This window comes from Dendropsophus ebraccatus, chromosome 3, assembly GCF_027789765.1.
Source record: "Dendropsophus ebraccatus isolate aDenEbr1 chromosome 3, aDenEbr1.pat, whole genome shotgun sequence".
Taxonomy (NCBI): Eukaryota; Metazoa; Chordata; class Amphibia; order Anura; family Hylidae; genus Dendropsophus; species Dendropsophus ebraccatus.
The window spans coordinates 95,285,730-95,311,808 of NC_091456.1; the positions used below are offsets into that span (position 1 = coordinate 95,285,730).

A 26,079-nucleotide genomic window follows, 5' to 3' on the forward strand; every position below is an offset into this window, starting at 1 on the left:
AAAGTTATGAAAATTACTAATGCACTTATTATGGGAAACGCACCTATAGTGCAGTTTCCCTGCCCTTACTAAAGCATGGCGTGTTCAGGTCTCTGTAAAGTTGATGTCAAGTCACATAGACTGCCAACTCCTGCTGCTCCAGTCTGTCCCACCGCTGCAGCAGTAGTTGGCAGTTTATGTGACGTGACATCACCAACTTTTCAGAGACCTGAACAGGCCATGCTGTATAGGTATAGGTGCATTTCTCATAATAAATGTCTATTAGTAATTTTCATAACTTTTGTTGGGCAATAACATATCCTAAAATTATTTTCCCCAGCTTCCCCTTTAAGAGTTTAATCCATACGCAAATAAGGTTAAGTGCACTGAGGGTGGGCACAAAAATGGGGCTGAGGATGATGGTAAGAAAATTGCCTTCATCCTTGGCTCCCCATGTGCTATAGGGAGTTATTCCTAGATGTGTCTAACCTCCTCGTATTTTCCTGATGCAGGCAGCAATAACAGCAGCCTATGAGGGAGTGAGACAGGCAGGGGCGGATTAGCTTTACCATGGGCCCTGGGCTGTTCACCAAGCTTGACCTGTTTATAATCTGCTACTGGTGACAGGAGAGGGATCTAATGGGTCTCTATTTCATCATAGCTTACAACTGTATCTGTGTCCTGCCTTCACATACACAGTTTAAAGCATTGCTTGCCCCGGAGCCTGTCCCATTTATGCGGCCAGTATAAATCTGGGCCCACTGGAGGCTCCTCCAGTCCTCTGGTGTCGATGTCTGATACTGGTTACAGACTGCACATTAAACAAATCCTCTATCTTACCTGATTCTAAAGTCACATGTTGCTCAATCCCATCAGCCCCTGGCAGTAGGTGTGCAAGAAGCAGAAGTTGCTTCAGAATAGTTGCAAAAATATCTTATTTGTGAGTAGAGTGATGTTCAGTGTCTTGTAAGTTTCTGTAAGCTCTTCAAATTTTCGCTCTCATATTACAGAAAACGAAAAGAAAGCCTCTGATGCAAAAGTTGTTTCTACTATGGAAAACGAAAAGAAAGCCTCTGATGCAAAAGTTGTTTCTACTATTGATCAGCTTCTAGAAAATGCAAAAAAAGAGAACCAGGCTGATAAACGAAAATCAGAATTTTGGTAAGAACATTTTACAAATTTGCATGGTCAACGCAATATTGACTTTAAAGGGGTATTCCACCCCAAAAATTTTTTCTCTCATTAAATAGCCCACCCATAGGTCAACATATTGCTCAAAGCAAGTAGTTAAGTGTTTTGAGTTTGTTTTCTTGCTATTTCCCCTAATTTACCCTCTCTGAACACAAAGAAGGAGCTAATGCCCCTATTCCACAGGTCGTTTAGAGGAGCAAACGAGCGCTCTCAGCGCTCGTTTGCTCCTCGTTCCCCGCTCACTGCCGCCGCTATTCAACGCGGCTGCAGCGAGCGGGTGAGTGCGGGAGGGGCGGCGGGGAGCTGCGGGGGGGCTGCCCGGGGGATCGCTGATCGTCCGGGCAGCCCATAGGATATAGCAGCGTCTGCTGCCGATGCTCCTATTCAACGGAGCGACGGCAGCAGATCGCTGCTATATCAGTCGCTTGTTTTTCAACATGTTGAAAAACAAGCGACTGCAACGATCAGCCGACATGAACGATGTCGGCTGATCGTTGCACTCTATTCCACCGGACGATTATCGTCTGTAGGGGCCGATATCGGCCGAATACGAACGATAATCGTTCCGTGGAATAGGGCCTTAATCTGAACTCAGTCTTGCTGCCTGCTCCTGGCCCCCACCTTTTCAAGACTGAGACCACGTGTTCTCTCTCTCTTTAATGGGCTGGTTTAGCAATTATAACCCTGCCCATTGAAGAGAGCTATGTGACCTGGAGCCAGAGCGGTTTCTAGGCTCCAGTCACTGTGCACTGCCACAGCTTTCCCCCTCTGTGTAACTAAGGGGCCTATTCAACAGAGCGATAATCGTCCCGATTCGGCCGATTATCGCTCCGTGGAATAGAGAGAACGATCTCGTCATCGGCTGATCATTCATTTAGATTCAAACCTAAAATCATCGGTCACCACCCGCGCATCGCTACGTGGAATAGCGGCGGGCGACGGACAATTTAATACATCATACATTACCTGTCCTTCTCCCGTTACCTCACCGGAGCAGCTTCGGAGCGGCATGTCTAAACTGACAGACCGCTCAGCCAATCACTGGCTAGGACCGCCGCGGACAGTGATTGGCGGTCTGGTCAGACAGTTGTACCAAACAGAAAAGAGGGGGGGCCTGCACTACCAATATATAGAAGAATAGGGTGCTTCCTAAGACAAACCAATATACATAAACCACTAAAGAAACAGAAATGTCATATATAGGAGCACACCAACAATGATAGAGAAAATACAAAGATATGTTTATTAGTAATAACCACACAAATACAAAAACACAAAAAATGGCAAAGGAAACCGGATCCCTGCACACTAAAAACATTTAAAATTCCCAAAAAGGGAAAAACATGGTGGGACCCACACAATAATGGAAACCCACAAGCCAGCAAGCGGTCATGAAATGTAGCCCTATAAACCCTCAAACAACATGAAGTGAATAAACAACATAAACAAGAATGGAATTGGTTTTTTGATGTAGACACTTCCATTCTTTTTTATGTTGTTTATTCACTTCATGTTGTTTGAGGGTTTATAGGGCTACATTTCATGACCGCTTGCTGGCCTGTGGGTTTCCATTATTGTGTGGGTCCCACAGTGTTTTTCCCTTTTTGGGAATTTTAAATGTTTTTAATGTGCATGGATCTGGCTTCCTTTGCCATTTTTTGTGTTTTTGTATTTGTGTGGTTACTAATAAACATATTTTTGTATTTTCTCAATCATTGTTGGTGTGCTCCTATATATGACATTTCTGTTTCTTTAGTGGTTGTTCAGACAGGCTGCTCCGAAGCTGCTGTGGCGCGGGACTGGGAGAAGAAGACCTGCGCCTGGACAGGTAATGTATGAAACAAGGGCTGCAAGGACATCGGTAACGATTTCCTTGCAGCCTTCGCTAAACGAATGTCGGGCCGTTGAATTGGCCCAGTAAACGAGCGCAGCTCTAGCAGGTCGGCGCTCGTTTACATCGTTGTTCGGGCCCTGCTCGGCCCGTGGGATAGGACCCTAACAGCCCGCAGCAGCTTTCATGAGGTAAACTTACTACTGTACTGCTGCTGCCGCCGTCTACACGGCCCTCCCCCGTACTTATAGCCGGCACCAGTCTCCAGGGGATACACTCTTCAGCCGCAGGGTTGTAGATCCTTCCCCAGGTCACGCTGGGAAAGGGACATGTGTATCTGCATGTTACTGCACGGAGAAGCCGCTTTGTTGTTTAGCTTCACTACATTAGATTTCAACAGTGTGCGAACATAGCCTTTCTGTGTATTCAATCAACTTCTGATTTTGGTTGCAAAATACTAAGCAAACATACTGTGTGGGAACATAGCCTTAAAAAAAATCCCATAATAAGGTAATGTTATACAGAGTTTAGTAAACAAATGAAAGGTAGTCTGAGCAGTAGTTCTTATTTTTGCATGGGCTTCCACCACAGATGGTGAGGCTCAGGCATCCCCTTGGTCTATTGGGTGAGGCTCCAGTATAAAGTTTGAGAAGCTCTGGTGTAGAGCATGCTGTTGCTGGATCATTATTGCGCAGTGCTGAGACTTGGCTGAACATTAGTTATGTTACATGGCAGTACATATTCATGGGGAGTTCTCACAGGAGCTGACAAGCAAAACCATACACTTGGCGGCTAGGCAAGGCCTCCTGTAGACAAGAGGATTATCATATTTCTTAGAATTGAGATATCTCGTAGCAAAGGTTTCTTTGTGATCGGCATACCAGTAGTTTATAATGGACTCTTCTTTATACATGAATATATACATATTGGGTGTCATTGTAATCTTCCTGACCTGAAGGCTACTGATAACCTGTCAGTTTTACCACATGGTGAATGACATAAATAAAAATAAAAAGTTTGCTGAAGGTTGCAAGGTTTTTTTTCCCAAGTACACTTCACAATCTTTAATTTTTGCAGTATTCTTTATGGTAAAATGTAGGATGTCTTTACAATGTACAGTTGATACTGCATAAAACCAAGCACTAAAAAGCCTCCTTAGATGGAAAAATTAAAACGTTATGGCTCCTAAAATTCGAGAAGGGAGGGGGGAAAAGGTAAATTGAAAAATGGATTGGTATTTAAAGAAGCAATTCACAAACCTTTTTTTATTGGGCTTGCATATATACTCACCACGGATGATTGTTGTGCCGCGGTGCCATTCAAATCCGGCACGCGCTCACGTCATCCGCTGCTGTGACGCCTCTTCTGTCTCCAGTGATTGAACACAGGAAGTCACGCTCTTCAATGCATTCTCTATGGGAGTGTGTGACTTCAGGTGTTCAATCACAGGAGACAGAAGAGGGGTCACAGCAGCGGATGATGTGATCGTGTGCAGGATTTGAACTGTGCCGCAGGACACCGATCACCTGTGGTGAGATATGTGCCAGCGCCCTGCAGGGTGGCCAATAAAATAATTTTTGAACTGCTTCTTTAAGGGATTAAAAACATTCTACAGTTTTATCTGTAAAGTCCACTAGAGAAGCAGTGTTTTAGGGTTTCTTTACAGCCCTTCTCTTCTAGCCATCTTTTTAGCTGGCGTGTGTAAAATATATATTCCCTATATGGTGTCAATAACCTTTTCAGGGATTTTTTATTTTATAAAGGGTTTTTTTTGTTTGTTTTCTTCTTCCAGGTTCTTGTTTGATGAAAATAGCAGTGAGTATAAATATTATCGTCAGAAATTTGCTGAATATCAAACTTCCAAAGGTCTAATAGATACAAAAAGCACACAGACAAAAAGATGCAAGCGGTCCCCTGAAGAGTTGGCTTGTGAATCAGTAAGGGCAATGCTGTTTGCAAGGAAGGTACAAGCCTTAAAAAAGAGGCTTCACAGGACCTTGGCCTTCTCAAGAAAAAGGAAGCAGGCCAAACTTAAGAGCCGCGTGACAAAGGCATCTCCTTCTGTTAAGGTGGAACAGATAATCAAAAGTGAAGAACAAGAGCTTGAAATTATATCAGAAAAAGAAACCACGACAGAGAATTCTGCTTGTGAAGTAGGTGTCAGTCCACCGAGATCTCCAGATGAATGCTCTATGTCTAATACCACAAATTCTCAAACGGATGAAGTACCTGAGGAAAAAATAATAGACCCACTGGCTGTAGATGGTTTGTAACAAATTAATTTACACTTGTGTACATGGTGTTTGAGTGGTTATAGTATAGTTGACCTGTTTAGAGGGTTATCCTAGGCTGCTGTTTAGTCTTAAAGCGAAATTTAAGGGGAAAAAAAATATTTTTCAGTAAGGCTGGGTTCACATTATGTTTTTCCTATCAGTTTAACGTACATGTTTTATGGGAAAACGGATGCAATTGTGTGCCATCCGTTTCCATCCATTTTTCCATTGACTTCTATTATAAAAGAAAAGTATTGAAACTGATTTTTTTTTTTTTTTACGTAAACAAAAAGTGTTGACTACGTTTTTCTGTCCATTAAAAGTAACCATTTAAAAACGGATAGGAAAAACGTGGTGTGAACCTAGCCTTAGAGGCTGCCTTGCTGCTTTCCCTTTTACTGTGTGTTCTACTTTCTATGATATTTACCTGTTACTAATAATTTGCCTGCTCGCCAATTCACACAGCGTTTGTGCCTGGAACACAAGTCTTTATGTAACTGAGACACTTTAAAGTGTACCTGTCACTACAGCCGTCGCCGGATCATCTGTGCATTTTCTTGTAGTCTGGACATTCGGTTATCCATGACAATGAACTACGCAGTGAGGAAAGCGTGACCTCTCAGATCAGAATTAAGGTTTCTGTGTGGGTCGTTGACATGGTTACCCAAACTTGCAGAATGCACAAGAAATTCGCTGCTGATCTGGCAGCAACTGTAGTGACCGGTACACTTTAATGAGCTGAGCTCGTCGGTAAGGGGGTGGGGGAACATGCTAATGCCCTTAGGCTGTGTTCACACATTGCAAGTTTATTTTGAAAATTATGCAATACCTCCTCAGTACTGCAATAAAATTGCAACTTGTGTGAACATAGCTTTAGTGATAGAATATTTTTAGGTGGAGTTTCCCTTTTAAAGCTTTATATATTTCACTTTAGCTTTGGTTTTATCACCCTGTTAATTTGTGCCTGATAATCTAGCAATAACCTTACACATACAAACTTTTTTTTTTTTTTTTTTTTTTTTTAAATCCAAGGGTCGTTAATATTCATGGGTTGTTCCAAATATTCCCAAATATGCTTCTCTGTTGCACTGTAGGCAGTCCAAGTGCTCCCAGTGCACTGCTTTCCCGGACCCTCAGAAAGCATTGGGACTGTGTCCAGTTCACCAGAGAATCTGTTTAGCATATTTAAGAATATTGAGTATAACTCATGAAGCAGACTTTGGATTTTAAAGAGGAGCACGTCACTGGATTAAGCACGGTGGTTCCGATCTTGTGTAAGGTTAGCGCTAGCTACTCCTTTCTATTAGTCAAACCTTACCACAACTATAAAGCTTATAACCACCTCCTCCAGTCTTTCTTTGAATTGCTTTCATATTGATGGTCAGTTCAAACGTACAGACTCGGAGCGTAAATCTCGCTGTGAGTCTGTCAGGTCCTGGCAGTTCACTGTCACTACATACTCGCAGCGGTCTGAACGACCGCTGCGTGTATGTAATTCTGCCGGCCCCTTAACCCCTTCGGCTCCCGCCGGCTGTGTCTGTATATACGTTACCTGTCCTCGCTGCACGGGGTCCCGCTGTCCTGCTCTCCCGCCAAGCCAATCAGTGGCTGCGTTTGGGCAACACACTGATTGGCCAGCGGGAGAGCAGGACGCCGGGACCCTGTGCAGGAAACAGGTAACGTATATACAGACACAGCAGATCGGGAGCCTAAGGGGTTAAGGGGCCGGCAGAATCACATACTCGCAGCAGTCGTTCAGACCGCTGCGAGTATGTAGTGACAGGAAACTGCCAGGACCTGACAGACTCGCATCGAGATTTACGCTGCGAGTCTGTCCGTGTGGACAGACCCTAAATAAGGGATCACTCATAATTCACTTATTTGGCTTTCTGTTTTCGTTGCTCCTCAGTGATGTAACCTGTTTTGTTTTTTTTCCATCCATAGTTGATGAAAAAACACAGGATACTGCTATAAAGTTGGCTCAGTTTGTTGCTCAAATGGGGCCTGAAATAGAGCAGTTCAGCATGGAGAACAGTGCAAACAACCCAGATTTTTGGTAAGAGCGGAGGAATTGATTACTACTTTTACATGTCTAATGTCATTTATAACTTTTTTTTTTTTTTTTGCTTTAGGGTGCTTTCACGTACAGGACCTGCAGCAGATATGAAGCAAATCTGTGCCATCAAATCTGCTGCAGATCCTGTACATGTGAACGCACCCTAAACTTGAATTATTTGCACTTAAAATTCCCCTGTAGTATGCTATATCGACCTCTTTGGGAGGGAGGGGAATAAGGAGAACATTCTGTGACCTTTGCCATAGTTATTTGCTAAAAATGAGTATAGAAATACTTTGCGCCTTCAGGAAGTTGAGTCTGATCACAGATGCTTTAAAAACAGCCAGGGAGACACTGGCTGAAGATTGAATACCATGTAGGTATGGCATTTCACATTCCCATGTGTCGTTGACTTATTTTTTAAAAACTGAAAAATGCATACATGCATCTGTATTACAAATGCAAGTCTCTGCCTAAGTGCAGATCTGATGACCAATACTGACAGGTGTCAATCGCGTACATTTGTAATACACATGTGTATATGCATCCAGAGTACACTTTCGTGAAGCCAGCCTTTAAAGTGAGCCACAACAAGGTTTGAAGCAAGGTTTACACAATTTTATTCATTTTTTTTTTAAATTCATATGGTGTGCTTGTTTTTTACCAACGCTTAAGGTTTTTATGTGACAAAGACAGCTCTGCATACAAGTTCTATAAGCGTAAAGTGGAGGAGTTTAAGCAAGCTGAGGAAGAGGCGACTTCTGATGAGGAAATTGGGCTAGAGGACTGTGATTTAGAAAACATAAGGACCGGCGATGAATCACAAGATAACTCTGATGGGGAGCTTGACACTGAATGTGAAGCTGCTGAAGCTCCAAGCGTAGAGGTTACTCCTGTAGCTGCATTTAGCCAAATGCCTACTCCAGCTCGGCCTCCTATAGCTCGTAAAAGAGTAGCTAATCTCAAGGTTGGCATGCTTCCACCCAAAAGGGTGTGTCTTGTGGAGGAGCGCGAAGGTAAGAACATATTTCTGTGTTTGCTTTGTCAGGGCAAGCAGTAGGCTCTGCTCGGGATCTGCGTCTGGACCTATTCCAGCAGCAGACATCTTACTGAAGATTAGTTCTGAGCCTTTGCACTATGACACTTTAAGCTGGAAGTGCACAGAGCTCTCTCACCGCACTGTGAGAGCACAGAGCTCTGAATATCCTGCCTGCACTTCCTGTATTTTCCATCTAAGCCCTACAGTTGTCACAGACAAACCTATATTGACAGCAGGCAGATAAGTAGAAACAGTGACACCTAGTGGCCATTGTTATTACTTTCAATTACACACAACATTTTTGAAACAACTTGAATTTCAAATGTGTCAGATATTGATGCCCCTGTCAAAATATGCAAAATAGTTTTAAATAGCCTCACGGCTTGAAAGGCTTTTGAAAAACAATGTATTTTTTGTTTTGTACTAATGGTGCACTATAAGCTTTCTCCTATAGCTTCTTATTAAAAGAAAAAAGCTTTCATTTGCTTCTACATCCTTTACAGTATGCTGTATGAGCTTTATACTTGTACACGCCTTTTGTAAGCTGTCTACCGTGATTTTTTTCCTTACTGTCCACTATCTGAATTGCTTTGTAACCCACTTCCTTCTGTTATTTCTAACAAAGAGAGCAAAAAGTCCTTCATACCGATGTCTTCATTTTATATTTCCCCTTGTAGGAACAAAATGGAAGGAAATTTCTATTAAGGCCCCCTTACACCTTCAGTAACTGACCAATCGTCTGGCCATCAGTTATATCTCCTGCCAGTCTCCCATCCTCCCCACACATAGGATCATTCAGCACGGCCGAGCGTTCCTGTGTTCTCTATGGAGAGGGTTAAGCTGCGGCGAGACGCTATCTCTCACCAAACAAAATGGTTGGCCACGATTTCTTTTTCCTTGCCATCCCCTATAACCACCAACATCATGTTGGTTGTTGTTATTGACTGCCCCATACAGGCGGCCGAATCCTCCATAGGCGGCAGGTTCAGTCGCCTGAAGTCTAAGGTGTATGGGGACCTTTTAGACTATTTTGAAAGCTGCATTCAGGAGACAAATCAATAATAAAAGTGCAAAGATTTCTGCTAATGGTTTTCGTAAGTTCCAGTTGGTTATGTTTCTCATTGCTAGGATATTTACATACTCTTTGTACTAACTGCATTTTACTGACTGAATTTAAATGTTTTACTTTTTATAAAATGTTTGTGGTGTCTTAATTTTTTTTTTTTTTTTTTTTTAAATACATAGTTCATGATCCAGTACGTATTGAATATGAACGTCCACGGGGACGTGCTTCCAATAAAAGAAAGGTAAGCTTTACAAATCAGTGTATCCTCTAAATTTTTAGAAAGCATAATCTCTCCTACTACATAGGAAAATGCTTTAGTCAAGTCACGCTGGTTAGGATGAGGTGCCATCTTGGGGCTGTGCGACGGCCCTTGGCGAGCCTTGTATACTTGGCGTATTAAACTGCCAATTTCGTCTCTAGTACCTCAAAGATATTACTAGCAGATCCCTTCTGATCCTAAACCCATCCAGCCAAAAATTTGTCTTCCTTCCACTTCACCAACCAAGCGAGAATACCAGCCCGGTAGTACCTAAAGAGGTCAGGCATCGTCAACCCCCCTCTATCCTCAGGAAGTGTCAGCACCCTCAACTTTAAGCGTACTTTCTGTTCCAACTTCCAAAACTGCAAAACAGGAGTCCGTGGAGCCTCGGTTGCGAGTCTCAAAACACGGGATAGCCAGATATCTCTAGCCTGTTGCCACGGGGTGCCTCCATAATAGGGAGAGCACCACACCACCCTGATAAATAGCCCCTTAAGTCCCACTCGGTTGCGAGTATTGGAACATAAATAGGGAAACACCAGGGTGGCCCCTTTTTGTCAATGTCTAACTCAAGGTGCGAGTATTGCGATCATGACAAGGGCTTGCCAAGGCAGGCTTCCATCCAGACAGCCGTTTCGGGGTTTTTGCCCCTCGTCAGTGTGGAGTAGGATTCTGGCTAGTTGGGGCAATAGCAAATCGGCCAACAAAACAGTTATCACTGAACTCAAGGAGAACAGTGAAAAAAAATTCCAATGAAGTACTCAATAAAGAGTCTCCACTGATGCCCCCAAAAATTTAAATATGCAAAACAGGAGTCCGTGGAGCCTCGGTTGCGAGTCTCAAAACACTGGATAGCCAGATATCTCTAGCCTGTTGCCACGGGGGGCCTCCATGATAGGGAGAGCACCACACCACCCTGATAAATAGCCCCTTAAGTCCCACTCGGTTGCGAGTATTAGAACATAAATAGGGAAACACCAGGGTGGCCCCATTTATCAGGATGGTGTGGTGCTCTCCCTATCATGGAGGCACCCCGTGGCAACAGGCTAGAGATATCTGGCTATCCCGTGTTTTGAGACTAGCAACCGAGGCTCCACGGACTCCTGTTTTGCATATTTAAATTTTTGGGGGCATCAGTGGAGACTCTTGATTGAGTACTTCATTGGAATTTTTTTTCACTTTTCTCCTTGAGTTCAGTGATAACTGTGTTTTTTTGGCCAACTTCCAAAACAACTCATTAAATAGTCCCTCCATCCTCCCGAACCATTTTCTACTTATCCAAATCGGGGAAACCCCCAAAACGTAATTTAACTGGGGTAACCAAATCATTTTTATTAAGCCGACCTTGTTGGCCCTGGAGAGGGGCAATCTGTTCCACACCAGTACTTGTTGCTTCATCCTGTTAAGCCTAGGAGCAATATTCAGGTCTTCGTAACTATCTAGGGGCGCCGATATCCAGATACCCAAATATTTAAAACAACCCTCTGGGCCTAATATCTTAAGTTCTGCCTGCACTTTTGGCTTGATCTTTGGGTCCAGCAGTAATAACACAGACTTTCCCCAGTTGGTCCTTATTTCAGAGAGTCTTCTAAACCTCTCTACTTCTACCATTGCCACTTTGGTGTTACCCAGAAACATCAACAGGTCGTCCGTGTATAACGCCAGCTTGTCCTTTCTCCCCCTGGCCCCACACCCCTCCAGCTCCACATTCCTCTTGATACTCCTCACCAAAGACTCTATCGCCAGGGCAAAGAGCAGGGGGGAGAGATGACAACCCTGCCTGGTCCCTCTCTGCAAATCGAAACTCTCTGAACGATGACCATTAATGGAGATGCAAGCTCTAGGTTTATAGTAAATAATTTTGAACCAGTTCAAAAAAACCTCCCCAATTCCAAATTCTTCCAGAGTTCTCCAGAGGAAGGGCCACTCCACACTGTCCAAAGACAGTATGGAATGCCCCCCCCCCCTCCCCATCTGGATGTTTGCGTAGAGCCGCCTTATGTTGTCATATGTGGTCCTGCCGGGTTCAAACCCACAATGCTCTCTTCCCACTAAGTCATGAATCATCTTAATCAATCTATTAGCTCAGGGGTGTCAAACTCAAATACACAGTGGGCCAAAATAATAAAATTGGAGAAAGTCGCGGGCCAACCTTAAAGGGGTAGTGCGGCGCTCAGAAATTATTCACAGAATAACACACATTACAAAGTTATACAACTTTGTAATGTATGTTATGTCTGTGAATCGCCCCGTTCCCCGTGTACCTGGAAGTGTGGTGCATTATACATTACCTGATCCGTGTCGAGGGCCGTCCGCCACCTTGTGCCAAACCTCATCTTTGGACGGACGGCTGAGTCGCTGCCGCCCATCCCCCCTCCGCCGCGTCACAACTGTGCTCAGCCGCGATTGGCTGAGCACAGTTATGCTCAGCCAATCATGGCTGAGCATCGGATGACGCTGCAGAGAGCGGCCGGCATTCAAGACAGTCGGAACTGTAGATCGGAGACGGGTGTCGGCACGTGACAGGTATGTATAGCGCACCACACTTCCGGGTACACGGGTGGGGGTGGTGGGACACGGGGAAGGGGGCCATTCACAGACATAACATACATTACAAAGTTGCATAACTTTGTAATGTGTGTTAGTCTGTGAATAATTCTTTACCGCCGCACTACCCCTTTAATATTTAATGAAGAGCAGCGTGCAGCGTTCCAAGCACTGCCTAGTAACACCCCCCCCCCCCAATAGTGCCCCACATACTAGCCAGGCCTACTATTAGAGCCCCACATAGTAGCCAGCCCTTTCAATAGTGCCCAATATAATAGCCAGCCCTTCCCCATAGTCTCTTATATAGTAGCCAGACCTCCCCAAAAATCTCTTATATAGAAGCCAGTCCCTAAAATAGTCTCTAATACAATACCACCCCTCCACCATAGTTTTATATAATGGCCAGCTCTCTCTAACAGTCTTAGAAAGTAGCCAGCTCTCCCCAATAGTGTCTTATATAGTAGCCAGTCCGAACGGCTGTCTGGATCACCCATATTATAATCTGCAACGTCAGACAGACCAGATTTAATACAGACAATGGATAAGCTCAGCGGGCCAAAAATAATGGCACTGCCGGCCAGAGTTTGTCATGACTGTATTAGCTAGTAACTTGCATAGTACCTTCCTCTCTGAGTTAATCAGAGAAATGGGTCTAAAAGATTCTGGCTCACTAATATCCTTGTCAGCTTTGAGGATTAATACAATTTCTGCGTCATACATTGATTCAGGCAGGCGCCCTCTCATATATGTATCCTTTAGCACCTCACAAAAATGCTTCATCATCTGTTGGTTGGCCAGTCTAAATATCTCTATAGGCAGTCCGTCAGGACCTGGCGTCTTCCCTGAAGACATGGTTTTGAGTGTTAAAAAAATCTCATCAATTTCTATGTTACAGACAGTTATAGGAGAGTACTATTAGCAAATTAAATCAGCACATAGAACATGTTCAGAATTCCCATAACCAAGGTGAGAAGAAAAAAAAAATCCACCACTTATTGCAAGAAAAAATGCACATCTAACAGTCCGGACTGGACGGACACCGTGATGTATCAAATACACATATAACAGACTAGCACAAATAGTAATTCAAGTGCTCGTATGAGCTAGCACAGGTAGTAATTCAGATGCACATATGACAGTCTAGGCGGACACAGTTAGTAGTTCAGATGCACTCAAGATACTAACTTAGCTGGTAGTCCTGACGCAGCAGTTCGAATGCACCAAAAACCACCTGGGCCGACCCACTCAGCAGTTCGCTTATAAGGTGTGCTTATAACAGTCTGGACTTTACAGAAAATACTTGTACTACTGAGAAACCCTTATTGCCAGCTGGATAAAAAAGACACTGTCTGTGGGATTAGGCAATAGATGTCATCCATAGCAATGTTACCCCTGGCACATACACTTTTACTAATTCAGACCATGCCTCCCACAATCTCACTACTGTGCACAGGGAGAGTTTACAACCCGAGGAACAGGTTCCACACACTACACCAAATCTGTGTCCTAGCAGCCCTAAACAAATCACTGCTCCCCCCGGTGGAACTTGGAACAATCGCACCCGAGTTTCCACACTTCAGCTTCAACCGGACTTGTCTTGTCTCTGGCTCGTGCTTCAACCCTCCGTCCTTTTTCTGCTTGACAGAACGCTGCAACAGCTACACCAGCACACTTCACAGCTGAAGCTGAATTCCATTGTCCTGCTGTCACATGCACACCCCGACCTCGCTGTATTGCCACTCTCCTCCTCGTTCACATCACATCCCTGCCAACCGGATGCCTCTTCACCTTACAGGACCTTCAGACACAGCAGTCCCAGACAGCACCATCCCCCTCGGACCCTGCGTTTCATATCTCACCCACCCAACCCCCCCGCGCAGCAGCCGCCGCGTGTCTAGGGCCGTGCAACTCTCAGCGTGACGTTATCACATCGCGCCAGCACGCCCCCCTCCAGTTTCACAGGATTGGATCCATCTTTTCCCCGGCACCCATGGTGGAGCAGCATGGAGCAGAACAGAGCTGTAAGGCTGTGTGCTTAATGATCAAGCAAAGTGCTTCGCTGAGATCAGCAGTTCGCTCATCTCTACTCTGGTGAGTTAAGCAATGCTCCCAATTGCTGATTTATTGCAGAGCAAATCTCAGTGACCATTCCAGCTGCTCCTAGTTACCAAAAGTGGTACATTTTAATTTTCACTTTGCCATTTTGGATTTATGATGTGACTGTGCTTATTAGATGAGTAAGGCCTTATTCACACATTCCTTAAATGTATCCATAATTGCAGGAAAATTTAGGGCATGTTGGTTTCTATTGTGCTATTCACACTGCCCACAGTTACTGCTGCAATAAAAGTAGCACATGTCCTAGCAGGGATGCACGATGCACCGAAATATCGATACTACTATCGATATTTCTGGCAACAATACGGTTCGGTACCAGGATTTCCTGGTATCGATACTTTATGTTAAGTTGCCTAATAACGCAGCTTAACATAAAGTATAGTGCAGAGAACACGGCGGGCGGCTAGCTGAGCGCCGGCCATGTTCTCTGAGTACAGCCCCCTGCAGTCACCTCTTCCGCCCACCCCTTCCTCTGCTCACAGCAGTGATAAGTTATAGCCGCACACAGCGATCGCCTGTGTCTGCTATGTAACTTGTGCAGATGCTGCTGTCACAACTGATAGCGGCATTAATCCCTCCTGATCCATTCCAGAAGCAGTGGGGTCAGCTGCTATGTCTAGCAGACCCTCCGCTGCTAACGACCCCAGCCCGTTACACCTCAGCCTCTTGTCCTTCCTGGCATGCAGCCGGAGTGAGGAGCTGCGTCTGGGAAACTGACCTGCCCGGCAAGTAACCCTTTCCTGTCTGTGTGCTTCCAGACTGCCTTGCCTGCCTCTGTCTCCAGCTGCTCCTGGAGTGTGAGCACTTATGCAGCATGGAGGAAGGGAGCGATGAGTGGGCAGTGAGACCGGTAGAGGCATCTTCAGTAGCAGCTGACAGGAGCTGTGTGCAGGCATGGGTGATCTGTGTAAGGAGCAACTGCAGCATCTGCCTGGCTCCCATAATCCCTCCTGCCCCAGCACAGGGCGCCTGTCAGTTCTGTATCTATAAGGCAGGGCAGTGTCGGGACACAGCAGAAAGAACAGGTAATAAATCACCTTTCTTCTGTCTCTTCTGTGAGCTGTGCGGCAGGGGTTACGGGCTATAAGCAGAGGTCAGGGAGAGTGACCTGTGAGCCAATGAAGGTCCTGTATCTCCTGCTCCTCATAGATAACACTGAGGAGTATACACCATGAGTCACCTGCTAAGTACATGACCCCTGCAGAGAAGCCACTAATATTTATTTTTCATGTAGTTTTTGCAGTACAAAACTGCCCGGCCTTAATTTGCTGTACACTGAATGGGGGGCCCCTACATGTAAATCCTGCAGTGGCAGTTAGAGGTGTTCCCATGAAGACGTGTGTTGCATACCCTCATTATCTGCTATGTATGTCCAGTTATTGCAGGTGCCATCTGGGACCAGTACAAAACATCGGACCCCTCCAGCCTGGGTACAGCTGCCTTATCTGCTCCCTAACCACCTCTAGGGATCACAACCAGGCCAGAGTTCTCTACCCATTTTTTAGCCCCTCTTATCCCTAAAGCTCCCCTGCCATTTTGTGCTCCCCTCCATGGAGCATCCTACTCCCTCCCCAAATGCTGCTCCACCTCTTATTTCTACCTTGTGTCTCTCTGCTCCAGACCCCCCGTCATTTTGTGCCCCTTCCCTTTCAATATGGTCCCCAAACAGTCGCTATCTTCTTTTCTTTTTCTGCTACTTTCCCAATCTGCTCCAACCATTTGTGTCCCCTTTGCTGTCTCCTACTCCATCCCTCAGACAAACCCCTACCACCTTGCAGCTCCTACTACCCACCCACAAAGTTTTCTTGTACACTTTTACCTTAAAGCTCACTTGCCATCTTGTGGACACACCGTATCACCCCTAAGGGCCCTATTACACCAAAAGATATCCGTAATAGTGCAGACCTAAAGACCTTAACGTCGTAAAAACGGTTGGGAGGTGTAGCTTTTTCTCATACTTAGGTATCGAATTGGTATCGGGTATCGAAATAAAAAAATCGAGTATTGGTATCGAACTCAAAATTTTGGTATTGTGACATCACTATGTCCTAGTATGGCTCTTAATAGCGGTACAGATTCGCTTATAGAAGTCTATGGGATTGTCTGTAATTTCTGCAAAAGAACAGTCAGTAACGTTTCCACAAAATACGTTAGTAAGTCACATTATTTCCAAATTTCCCAAACTGATTTTTTTAGGGACCAGTTCTTTTTTAAAGTTGATTTAGGAGGCTTGTATACTGGAAACCCCCATAAGTGACCCCATTTTGGAAACTAGAAACCTTAAAGAATTAGTCTAGGGGTATAATGAGCATTTAACCCTACAGGGGCTGGAGGAAAGTATTCACAATTAGGCCGGAAAAAAATGGAAAATAGAAATTTTCCAATAATATATTTGTTAAGATTAAAGTATCTTATCTCATTTTCATAATAAACATGAGAGAAACTGCACCCCAAATTCTGTAACGCAGGTTCTCCTGAGTACAACGGTACCCCATATGTGGGCGTAAACCACTGTATGGACACACAGCGGGGCTCAGAAGGGAAGGAGCTCCTATTAGAATTTCCAGTTCAGATTTTGCTGAAGAAGTTTCTGAGCGCCAGGTGCGTTTGCAGTGCCCCTGTAGTGTCAGCAGAATAGAACCCCCTGCAAAAGTCACCCCATTTAGGAAAGTGCACCCCTCAAAGGATACATCTTGGGGTGTGGTGACTATTTTGACCCCACAGGTATTAGAGGAAAGTATTCAAAGAAGACAGTAAAAATGAAAAAAATTGAATTTTTGCAATAACATGTTTGTTTAGTTTGAAATTTCACTAGGAACAGGGGAGAGAAAGCACCCCAAAATTTGTTACGGAGGTTCTCCTGAGTACAATGGTACCCCATATGTGGGCATAAACCACTGTATGGGCACACAGCAGGGCTCAGAAGGGAAGGAGTGTCATTTTAGTTACAGGCACTAGGGTTAATTCTGGGGACAGGGGGGGGACATGTTCTCATCTCCTCTCACTGTGGATTCACGGTGAGAAGAGATGAAAGCGTTTAGCTGCGCTGGCAATGTCTGTTACCAGTGGCCGCCGTTATACTGATAATAATGGCGATTGCCGGTGAGGGGACTTGCCGGGACTGACCCCACACTCTGCCCCAACCCCTCAGCTACCTCCAGTAGCTGAGAGGAGGGGGCTGTGGGCATTACCAGCGCTGCTGCACTATTCTGCGCCATCACCATAAAGAGCTGATGGCAACAGTATAGAGCCCATTAGTGATCGCCGTAAAAATCCGTATTCTCTGGGTCACTACGGTTACAGCGATACCACATTTGTATAGGTTTTTTTAACTGTCTTCCTAGCAAAAACCCACAAAAACTGTCGCCGCATTGCAAGATCCATAGCGTTCTCATCTTTTGCGTGACAGAGCTGGTTTTGGGCTTATTTTTTGCGGGAAGATCTGTAGTTTCTATTGATACCAAGTTTTATATGTATATGACTTTTTGATCTCTTTTATGATGTATTTTCTAAAGTGGATTGATAAAATACAGCTATTCTGGTACGGTTTTGTTTAATTTTTTTTTTTTTATTTACAGCGTGTGTCGTGCGATATAATTATTAACATAGTTTTATAGATTGGGTCGTTACGGACGTAATGATACCAAAAATGTATATGATTTTGTATTTTTGATCACTTTTATGTAACGTTTTATTGGGTATAGGGAATGTAATGCATCTTTATTATTGGGGGGGGGGGGGATGTGTTGTGTTTGGTACACATTTTTTTTTCACTTTTACACTAGTGTACATTACTGACCGCTGATCACCCGCTCTGCTGCCGCCGGGCGGTGATTTATTCCGATGCGTCCGCCATTAAAAGGCGTACGCATGGGAATAAAGCCCATTAGTGGCCGCCATGAAAAGGCAGCATGGCTGTCACTAAGGGGTTAAAGAGTCAGTCGTATATATATTTTTATTTTTATTTTTTTTTGCAGAAATCAATAGTCCAGGCGATTTTAAGAAACTTTGTAATTGGGTTTATTAGAAAAGCCTTTTCCCAGCCCCCCCTCCTCCTCTTTTCCATTCACTGCAAAATATCAGGAAATTGTGACTTGTTGCATCAGGCACAACCAGTCTGTTCTATAGAGAGGGGAGGGAGGAGGAGGGAGTTAGTCGGCAGCAGAGAGCAGAGAACAAACAATTACAGGCACAGAGCTTGGGTGAAAGCTGAATTCAGTGGTCAGTGGTGACTGTCAGAGGAGATATCCGGGTCATGTAGTTGTAAATTAACTCTTTGTTGTCCTGTTTTGGTGTCTCATTTCACTCTCTCCATAGGAGAACAATGAAGACAGGGGGGAGAGCTTCAAACTGCTTTTTCATGATAAAAATTCATTTTTCGGCTTATAAACCCAATTACAAAGTTTCTTAAAATTGCCTGGACTATTGATTTCTGCTAAAACAAATTTAATGACAGTGACACTTTAATTTATCTATCCCCTTCCCATTCTTTGTGGATTCACAAAAAATACGGATACACCAAAATCATTGTTAATCATTGTCTAATTGTTCACTGTAATTCGGCATTAGTTTGCTGATGGTTCACTAATCATTGTAATCATTGTGTAATTCTACAAATTTCGTTCATGTGCTGGGATCAGATGGGGTAAATGATCGTAACTAACGACAATTCTGTGTAATATAATGAATGATTTCAGGTTAATGATGAACAACCTCGATTGTTAAAGAGACTCTGCCAGCAGGTTTATATTCAGAGAAGCTGAACAGAATGATATATCACTTACATTGTTCTGTACAGCTGATTTGGAGATATCCTCTTGAATAACATGGACAAGAAGTAGTCCTCTCCATTGAGTGTGAGCTCAGTATTCCCGGATATTCTTGAAAAGCAGAAAACTCCACCTACCAGCTGCTGATTGGCAGTTATCTATCCATGCTGTGTATAGTCAGTCAACTGTCAATTGGCAGCTGGGTTTGGCCTATTCTCCTGCATATTAGGAGAAGAGCTGAACAGAACGATGTAAATAATAAACCGTTACGGAAAATAGGTCAGGATTTTTTAAAATCCTGTCCATTTTTGGCTGGAAACTCTCTGCACAGATGCACATCAGGAAAGCGTCCGGAATTCAGGTTACAGGCTGGGGCTGGGGACTGGTGACAGGCCGACGGCCGACAGGTAGGTCGAGTGACTGCAAAAAGCGACAACCCCCCCCCCCACCGCCACCTCTGAGAGACAGCACAGCAGTCCTCCATCCATAACTTACCCTCACTCCCCCCTCTCGGACCAGAGAGAGCAGCCCAGCCTGTCACCCGCAGACGTCAGTGGTGCCCACCCTCTCCCCATTCCTCCCCCCTCCTCATGTTGGCAGTGCTGGATCCAGCCCCGCCGTGTCCCTCCCATTAAACACACCCCCCACCTATATAACACGTCACCTAATAGAATACATGTTCACCATGTGAACTGATAGGTTAGCAACTAGTATGTAGAACCACCTGCTGAGTGTGCTTTCCTCTTCAGCTAGTGGTGCCAGCTGTAACAGTGTTCTGTGGTCAATTGTAAAATCTGTATACATTTTAACTTTTTTTTTCCCTTTTTTTTCCCCTCAAGAAATCAGTGGATTTAGAGTTTGCCAATAAAAAGATTACCCAACAGAATGTGGGTTTCCAGATGTTGAGTAAGATGGGCTGGCAAGAAGGTGAAGGACTTGGATCTCGTGGATTAGGCATCAAAAATCCCATAAACGTGTATGTTCTACAACGGGTTTATTTAACACATCTGGATGTTTTTTCAGCAAGTTTTTAGTGTACACTTATTTTATTTTTTTAAATCCACCTCGTAGTCTACATGCATCCATGGCTTTACTAAGAAGCCTTTTTTACTACTAGGTTCGTCTTGGAAACTTTAGGCTGGCGGCCCACAGGTTCTTTGGACAACAGTATATTTTCTCCTACCTTGACCTGTATATCACTATACTTAATATGTAGGCTTCCTGACACATTAGACAATGGCTCTCCAGTCCCTTGCTTGCTTGTACATCATTGATTTTATATGATGGGACATGATATGTGGGAATTGATCTATTTTTCCATGGCTCCCAGTGTGCAGTTTGCCCTTGGTGGGAGTCATGCAGGCCCTGTTCCTTTCATTCCCTTACATGTCAGGAATTTGTTTAGCTTGGACCTTTAGTGATGTACATGACTTGCCTGACACTTCAGTCAAGCTTACTCATGCTACAGCTTTCTAAAGAATATATTTTGTCATATACTGTCGAGGTTAGGAAGGCATTAACTACCTGTTAGATTTTATGTTTTAAAATAAGGATCGACTTTTGCCATTTTTTTAGGGGCGCAGTATCTGCTGGAGAGGGCCTGGGTTCTAAAGAAAAGAAGGCTGGCAATTCTACAAACTTTGATGCCTTTCGTCAAAGAATGATTCAAATGTACAATACAAAGAAAAAATTACCAAATGAATAGGTAAGCTTGGAGAATACTCAGTGTTTACTTGTATTTTCACCATGCTACATTAATGGTCCTTTCTGTTAAGAAAAGTGTGGGGGGGGGGAATGTAGATTAGGAAGGAAACGTTCATATTTGCAGTGTATTTAAAAACACAAAGATTCACTGCCACACTTTGCGTGTTTTTCAAACACCCCTTAACCTCATCAGTTCCATAGGCTGAGGCCTATATTCTGTTCACCACTTGATGGTTGGACTGGATGTTATGGTACAATTACAGTTGATACATTTATTTAGAAACGTTTGAATGTTGGTATTATGCCAGTTTCATGTTTTCCTTGCCCTTTTTGGCATGGCACAGGCAATTTCTTCAGTCCCAGCTGTGGGGCTCACTGTGAGTTTCCATTCTTGTATAGTGACTCTCGCCATACCCAGTTGGGTTTGCCTTCGTGCTTAGCCCTACCTTTCTAACTTCAAAAACCTGAAAACTTAGTTTTTACCACCAAGAGTTGTTTCCTGTCATTTGGAGCCTGGAGGTGATGGGTATAAATTGCACAATCTTCCAACAACTTGATTGTGCATGGGTTATTTGGTCATCGACGTATGAAACATTTTTGAATGTTTCATTTTTGTAATAACCTTGGCAGCGTGTTGCCGAATTTGAACTTCTGATCCAGAAAACAACTTTGTAGATTTAATATATAGACTCGTCTCCTCAGTTGGATTTTTCTTTAAAAATTGCCCTGGATTTTCAGGGTCATTTATATTCTATTGTTTCTCTCTATGGAAGTCATATGTTCAATTCTCTTACTAAAAAATTTTCAAATTAGGCATAAACCCTGAAAAGTTTCCTTATTCTTAAAATGGGTTTTTCTTACGGTATTTTTACTTTCAAAAATCTTCAGAAACCAACCTTTTGGAGTGATTTATCACACTTTTAAACAGCTTCTTGCCCAAATCGCACACGGCATTTGTGTGATTAGTTTGGTAGCAGGATTTTATTGTAATCACAATGCTCCATGTTGACCACTATGCCTTGCAATATGCTGTGTGTTTTGCCTTCAGTGGTAAGGCAGCTCTTGCGGGCGTGGTTGGATTTGTGTACTCAGTGAAAGTTTTCAAATATTCAGCTTGTTTTCTTATTTTTCCCATTTCACAGGATGGCTCAAGACTACTGAAATCTAGGAAGTCACTTTTTCTGTGTATTTTGGGTCTCGAGTAGGACCCTATAGTTTTCACACTAGAAAATGCGTCGTCATAATCTTCCAACAAGTTGATGTTGTGTTCTTGTGTTTTGTTTTGTTTTCTTCTCATTAATGTGCTGATTAAACACGCTTCGTTCATGTAAGAAAGCGTCTGCCTAACTTTTTAAGTTACAACTTTTAATAAACATTTTAAGAAACAAAATGTTGTATGTTAACTCTTCATGAGAAGCTTCTTTGGTTATTAGACATTTTAGCTGTTTTAAGTGAATTGTTAACCCTTTAGGACATAGTTGAAAATATTCCCATCTGGTGCATTTATGGCATATCCATCTATGGGACCTGCAGCTTTAAGTTCTCGAGCCCGCCGGCCTGCTTGCAGCCACAGGAGGTGGTCTTGAAGCCGAGAACAGCGCAATGTACTGTTTTATATGGTTCATGTAATGCCTGTCAAGGTTAATTACAGTTGTGTTTCAGTGTCCACACTACAAGCTACACTGTTTGTTTTTGTGTTTGTTTTTTTTTCTCTTCAGAAGTCATGCGCTTGGCATAGTGCTTTGCTGTCTGTGCAACTCCCATTAATCTTTAGCAGTTACAAATTATCAGAATGACTGATGGCCCCATACAGAGACCTGTGAAGGGAGCCAAATCCTACCCTGTGACAGATGCTGACAGATGCTGTTTTACACCCAAGTCTTAATTTGGGTGTAGTTTTTGCAGCTCAATTCCATTAAAGAGAATGGAGTTAAATTGTAACACCACACACAACCTGGGGACAGGGGTGGTGCTGTGTGTGTCGTGTTTTTTTTATTCTTGGATCAACTCCTTAAAGATAGGCATGGGACCTTCATTTATCAGACACTTATGGTATATCCTATGGCTCCAGATGGGAATCCCCCCCTAAAGTTAAGTTGGGCTATATTCACACACAGTAAGTAAAATTTAAACAAAATACAGCTACAAATGAAGGAAAAAATGTTCCTTTCCTGTGCGTAGTTATTTTTTTCTATAGACTTTTTTTTTAATGTAGTCCATTATTAGATAAGAAAAATGGCCATATGCTTTTCCTTTTGGTGTGAATCTATATGTTTTCATTATGTTGTAGAAGGGTATTAATGGAATTTTTCTATATAGAAGATGCACATTACTTTAAAGAAAAACATTTCTAAGTGTATATGTGTGTTCAAGCTGTACTTAGTTTTGTTTTTGGCACATAGGCTGAGTTGGTTATCTTGTTCCGAGCATGTTTTGTAGTACAATAAAAAAAAAAAAAAAAAGCTTTAGCACACTGTCTATATTTTATACACTGGCCACTTTATTTGAGACACCAATTTAGTAGCGCGCTGGAAGCCCTTTTCCTTTCAGAACTCCTTTGATGTGTCGTGCCATAGATTTCACTAGGTGTCCTACAACTATATCGACCCATGTGGCTAGGACAACTACCATGTGGTAGTTGTTACAGATTAGATGGAAGTACTGTTATGTCTGACCAGCCTGGGCTATGTCCCAGTGATGCTCTATAGAATTAGCATCTGGTAATTGTGAAGGCCAAGGAAGCAAGGAAAACTCGCTATCGTGTTCCTGGAACAAATCCACAGCTATACAAGCTTTGTGATATCGTGCATTTTCTTACTGAAAGTCCTTATTCCGTAAGTTAAGCAGTGGCCATAATGGTATGAACTTGGTCAGTCTGGATGCATAGGTAAGACTTCCATCAAGGCTTCCATAGGCGAACTTCCATCACTGGGATCGGAGATGTGCCAGGAAGACATCCCCTACACCATTATGCCACCTTCATCAACCTGAGCTGCTGAAACCAGATTTGATTCATGCTCCTTTCTTCAAATTTCGACCCACCCATCTACGTGGTACAACAGAAATTTGGAATTAATTTAGTCCATGTTTTTCCATTACTCAGGGATACAATTTTTGCATTCTTATGCCAACTGCCTTTTATGTTTCCCTAAGCCTGCAAGAGCATTAAACTTGTCATCTGCAGTTAAAGTCCATCCATGCAAAGGAACAACGGGTTGTTCATTCACATGTGTTAGAGTACTGACATTGTATTCAGCTGCTATTAGCTTGACAATTCTCAACCTTTTCGTCGAAATGACCCCTTTTGTCATTGTGCTGTGTAATCTTACAGAATCTCCTTTTGCTGGAGGTATTTACTCAACTGCAACTTTCTGGATATACTCTTGACACAGTTTCGCGAGAAAATGCCACAAGGTTGTCAGTTTTTGAAAGTGGCTTTGGCTAGTACAGCAGCAATGACTGTTTGTTTGAAGTTGCTCAGATGACCAAAACTACCCCCCCCCCCCAGGTGTCTCCAATAAAGTGACAATTTAGTGTATATCTCTACATACTGCCTAAATGAAGATCACTTGTGTTTTGTGTTCTTATGCAAGAAATGTCTGTAACAGTAAATGTCAGATTTCCATCAGCCTATTAGAAGACCCATGGTGTTTTACAGTGGCCTGCTCCTTCCATTTAACATGCAGTTTTCAGGCTTCTGTAAACTGCATTATTTAGGGGATTTAATTCCTCACAGCTCACCCAGTTTGGAATTGGAACGCTAAAAGTTATGAGATTAGGGATTAGGTATTTGTTTTACTATTGGTTTACATGGAAAGGAACAGTGTTTTAGAATGATGCTTGTTTTTTTTTTTTCATATCAAAGCTTTGGGGAAAAATAAAACTATTGTTGAAACAAGTTCTTTTGGTGTGTGTTTTTGTTTTGTTTTTTTTGACACTTAAGCTGTGAACTACACTGTTTTGTCCTACAGTCTGAGGTAGCAGTACACATTGCACATAAGCAATAAATGTTATCAGGAACTATGGAAATGACAAGTAACGAACACTAGTAAAAAAAAAAAAAAAAATACACATAGGCCCTCTTCCTAAATTACTGAAATTACAGTAAAGAAAAGCATGGGAAAATGGTGTGATATTGGTCTGGAAAATAATACTAAAAATATAGCAACATGGTAAAGGGCAGGAAAAGATAACCTCATAACTGACCATACAAGTTAGCGTTGGCTGTCCAGGCATGATGGGAATCAGAGTTTGACACCCCTGTGGTAGAGGGTCTCGTAGTAGGAATAATACTCAATTTGTTGTGTGGTATGGATTTCACCTTCTGTTAGGATAGTTTAGAGAAGGAATTAGGAAGTAGTCTCTGAGGTTGAGGGCCTGGAATATCCAAGTACCACTTTTGCCAGCTTGTTCAAAGTAGCCCTGGTGGGGCTAGAGTGTATTTTTTGGTGGGTGATGCCTCACAAAGTACATTTAAAGCTACTCTGTACCCACAATCTGACACCCCCCCCCCCTCCCCCCAACCACTTGTACCTTCAGATAGCTGCTTTTAATCCAAGATCTCTTCTGGGGTCAGTTTAGAAGGTGATTCAGTTATTGTACTAAAAAAACAACTTTTTAACTTGCGGCCCTGTGTCAAATTGGCGTGGCCTACAGTGTGTGTCTACCCTAGGATTGCACAGCTTCTCCATCCCTCCTCCCTACCCTCCTAATCACTGGGAGTGCCCCCGGGAAGATATTTCCAATTCATTACCTGAACCCTGCACAGGTGCCTTAACTATCCAGCACATGTGCAGTGTTCACACAGGTGATGAACAGGAGAAATTGTTCTTGGGGGTTCCTAATGATGAAGAGGGTGGGGAGGAGGGACAGAGGGGTGTCGCAGGCCTAGCACATAGACACTAGGCCACGCCAATTTGACACAGGGCTGCAAGTTTAAAAGTTGTTTTAAAGACAATAACTGCAGCACCTTCCGAAGGACCCTAGGACAGATCATGGATTAAAGGGGAACTCCGGATAAGAAAAACTTGTTTTCTATTAAAAGTAAATTAAAAGTTATATATGTGTGTCTATATATTGTATTACTGTATCTGTACAGTTCTGCCACACTGGTGGCTGATAGAAGTCCAGGAAGTGAAAAAAATGGCCCCTGTGCAAATCCTCATTGTCTCCTGCTCCTTCTGCTATCCCCCCTAGGAGACAAATCTTACATGCCTCTGTCTCACATTGTGTGTGTTTGCTGATGAT

General features: G+C 43.3%; 1 protein-coding gene across 1 annotated transcript in view; it reads left to right on the top strand.

Moving 5' to 3' along the window:
- The window catches only part of SUGP2 (SURP and G-patch domain containing 2), a 53,407-nt gene extending 28,677 nt beyond the window's left edge, over nucleotides 1-24,730 (top strand). Inside the window, exons 4-11 of the mRNA XM_069962256.1 lie at nucleotides 990-1,140; nucleotides 4,794-5,266; nucleotides 7,219-7,330; nucleotides 8,006-8,346; nucleotides 9,615-9,676; nucleotides 19,968-20,104; nucleotides 20,704-20,833; nucleotides 21,975-24,730. Of these exons, the coding sequence (XP_069818357.1) occupies nucleotides 990-1,140; nucleotides 4,794-5,266; nucleotides 7,219-7,330; nucleotides 8,006-8,346; nucleotides 9,615-9,676; nucleotides 19,968-20,104; nucleotides 20,704-20,833 (1,406 nt within the window). The 3' untranslated portion in view covers nucleotides 21,975-24,730. The remainder of the gene's footprint in view (nucleotides 1-989; nucleotides 1,141-4,793; nucleotides 5,267-7,218; nucleotides 7,331-8,005; nucleotides 8,347-9,614; nucleotides 9,677-19,967; nucleotides 20,105-20,703; nucleotides 20,834-21,974) is intronic.
- The last annotated feature ends 1,349 nt before the right edge of the window (nucleotides 24,731-26,079 follow it).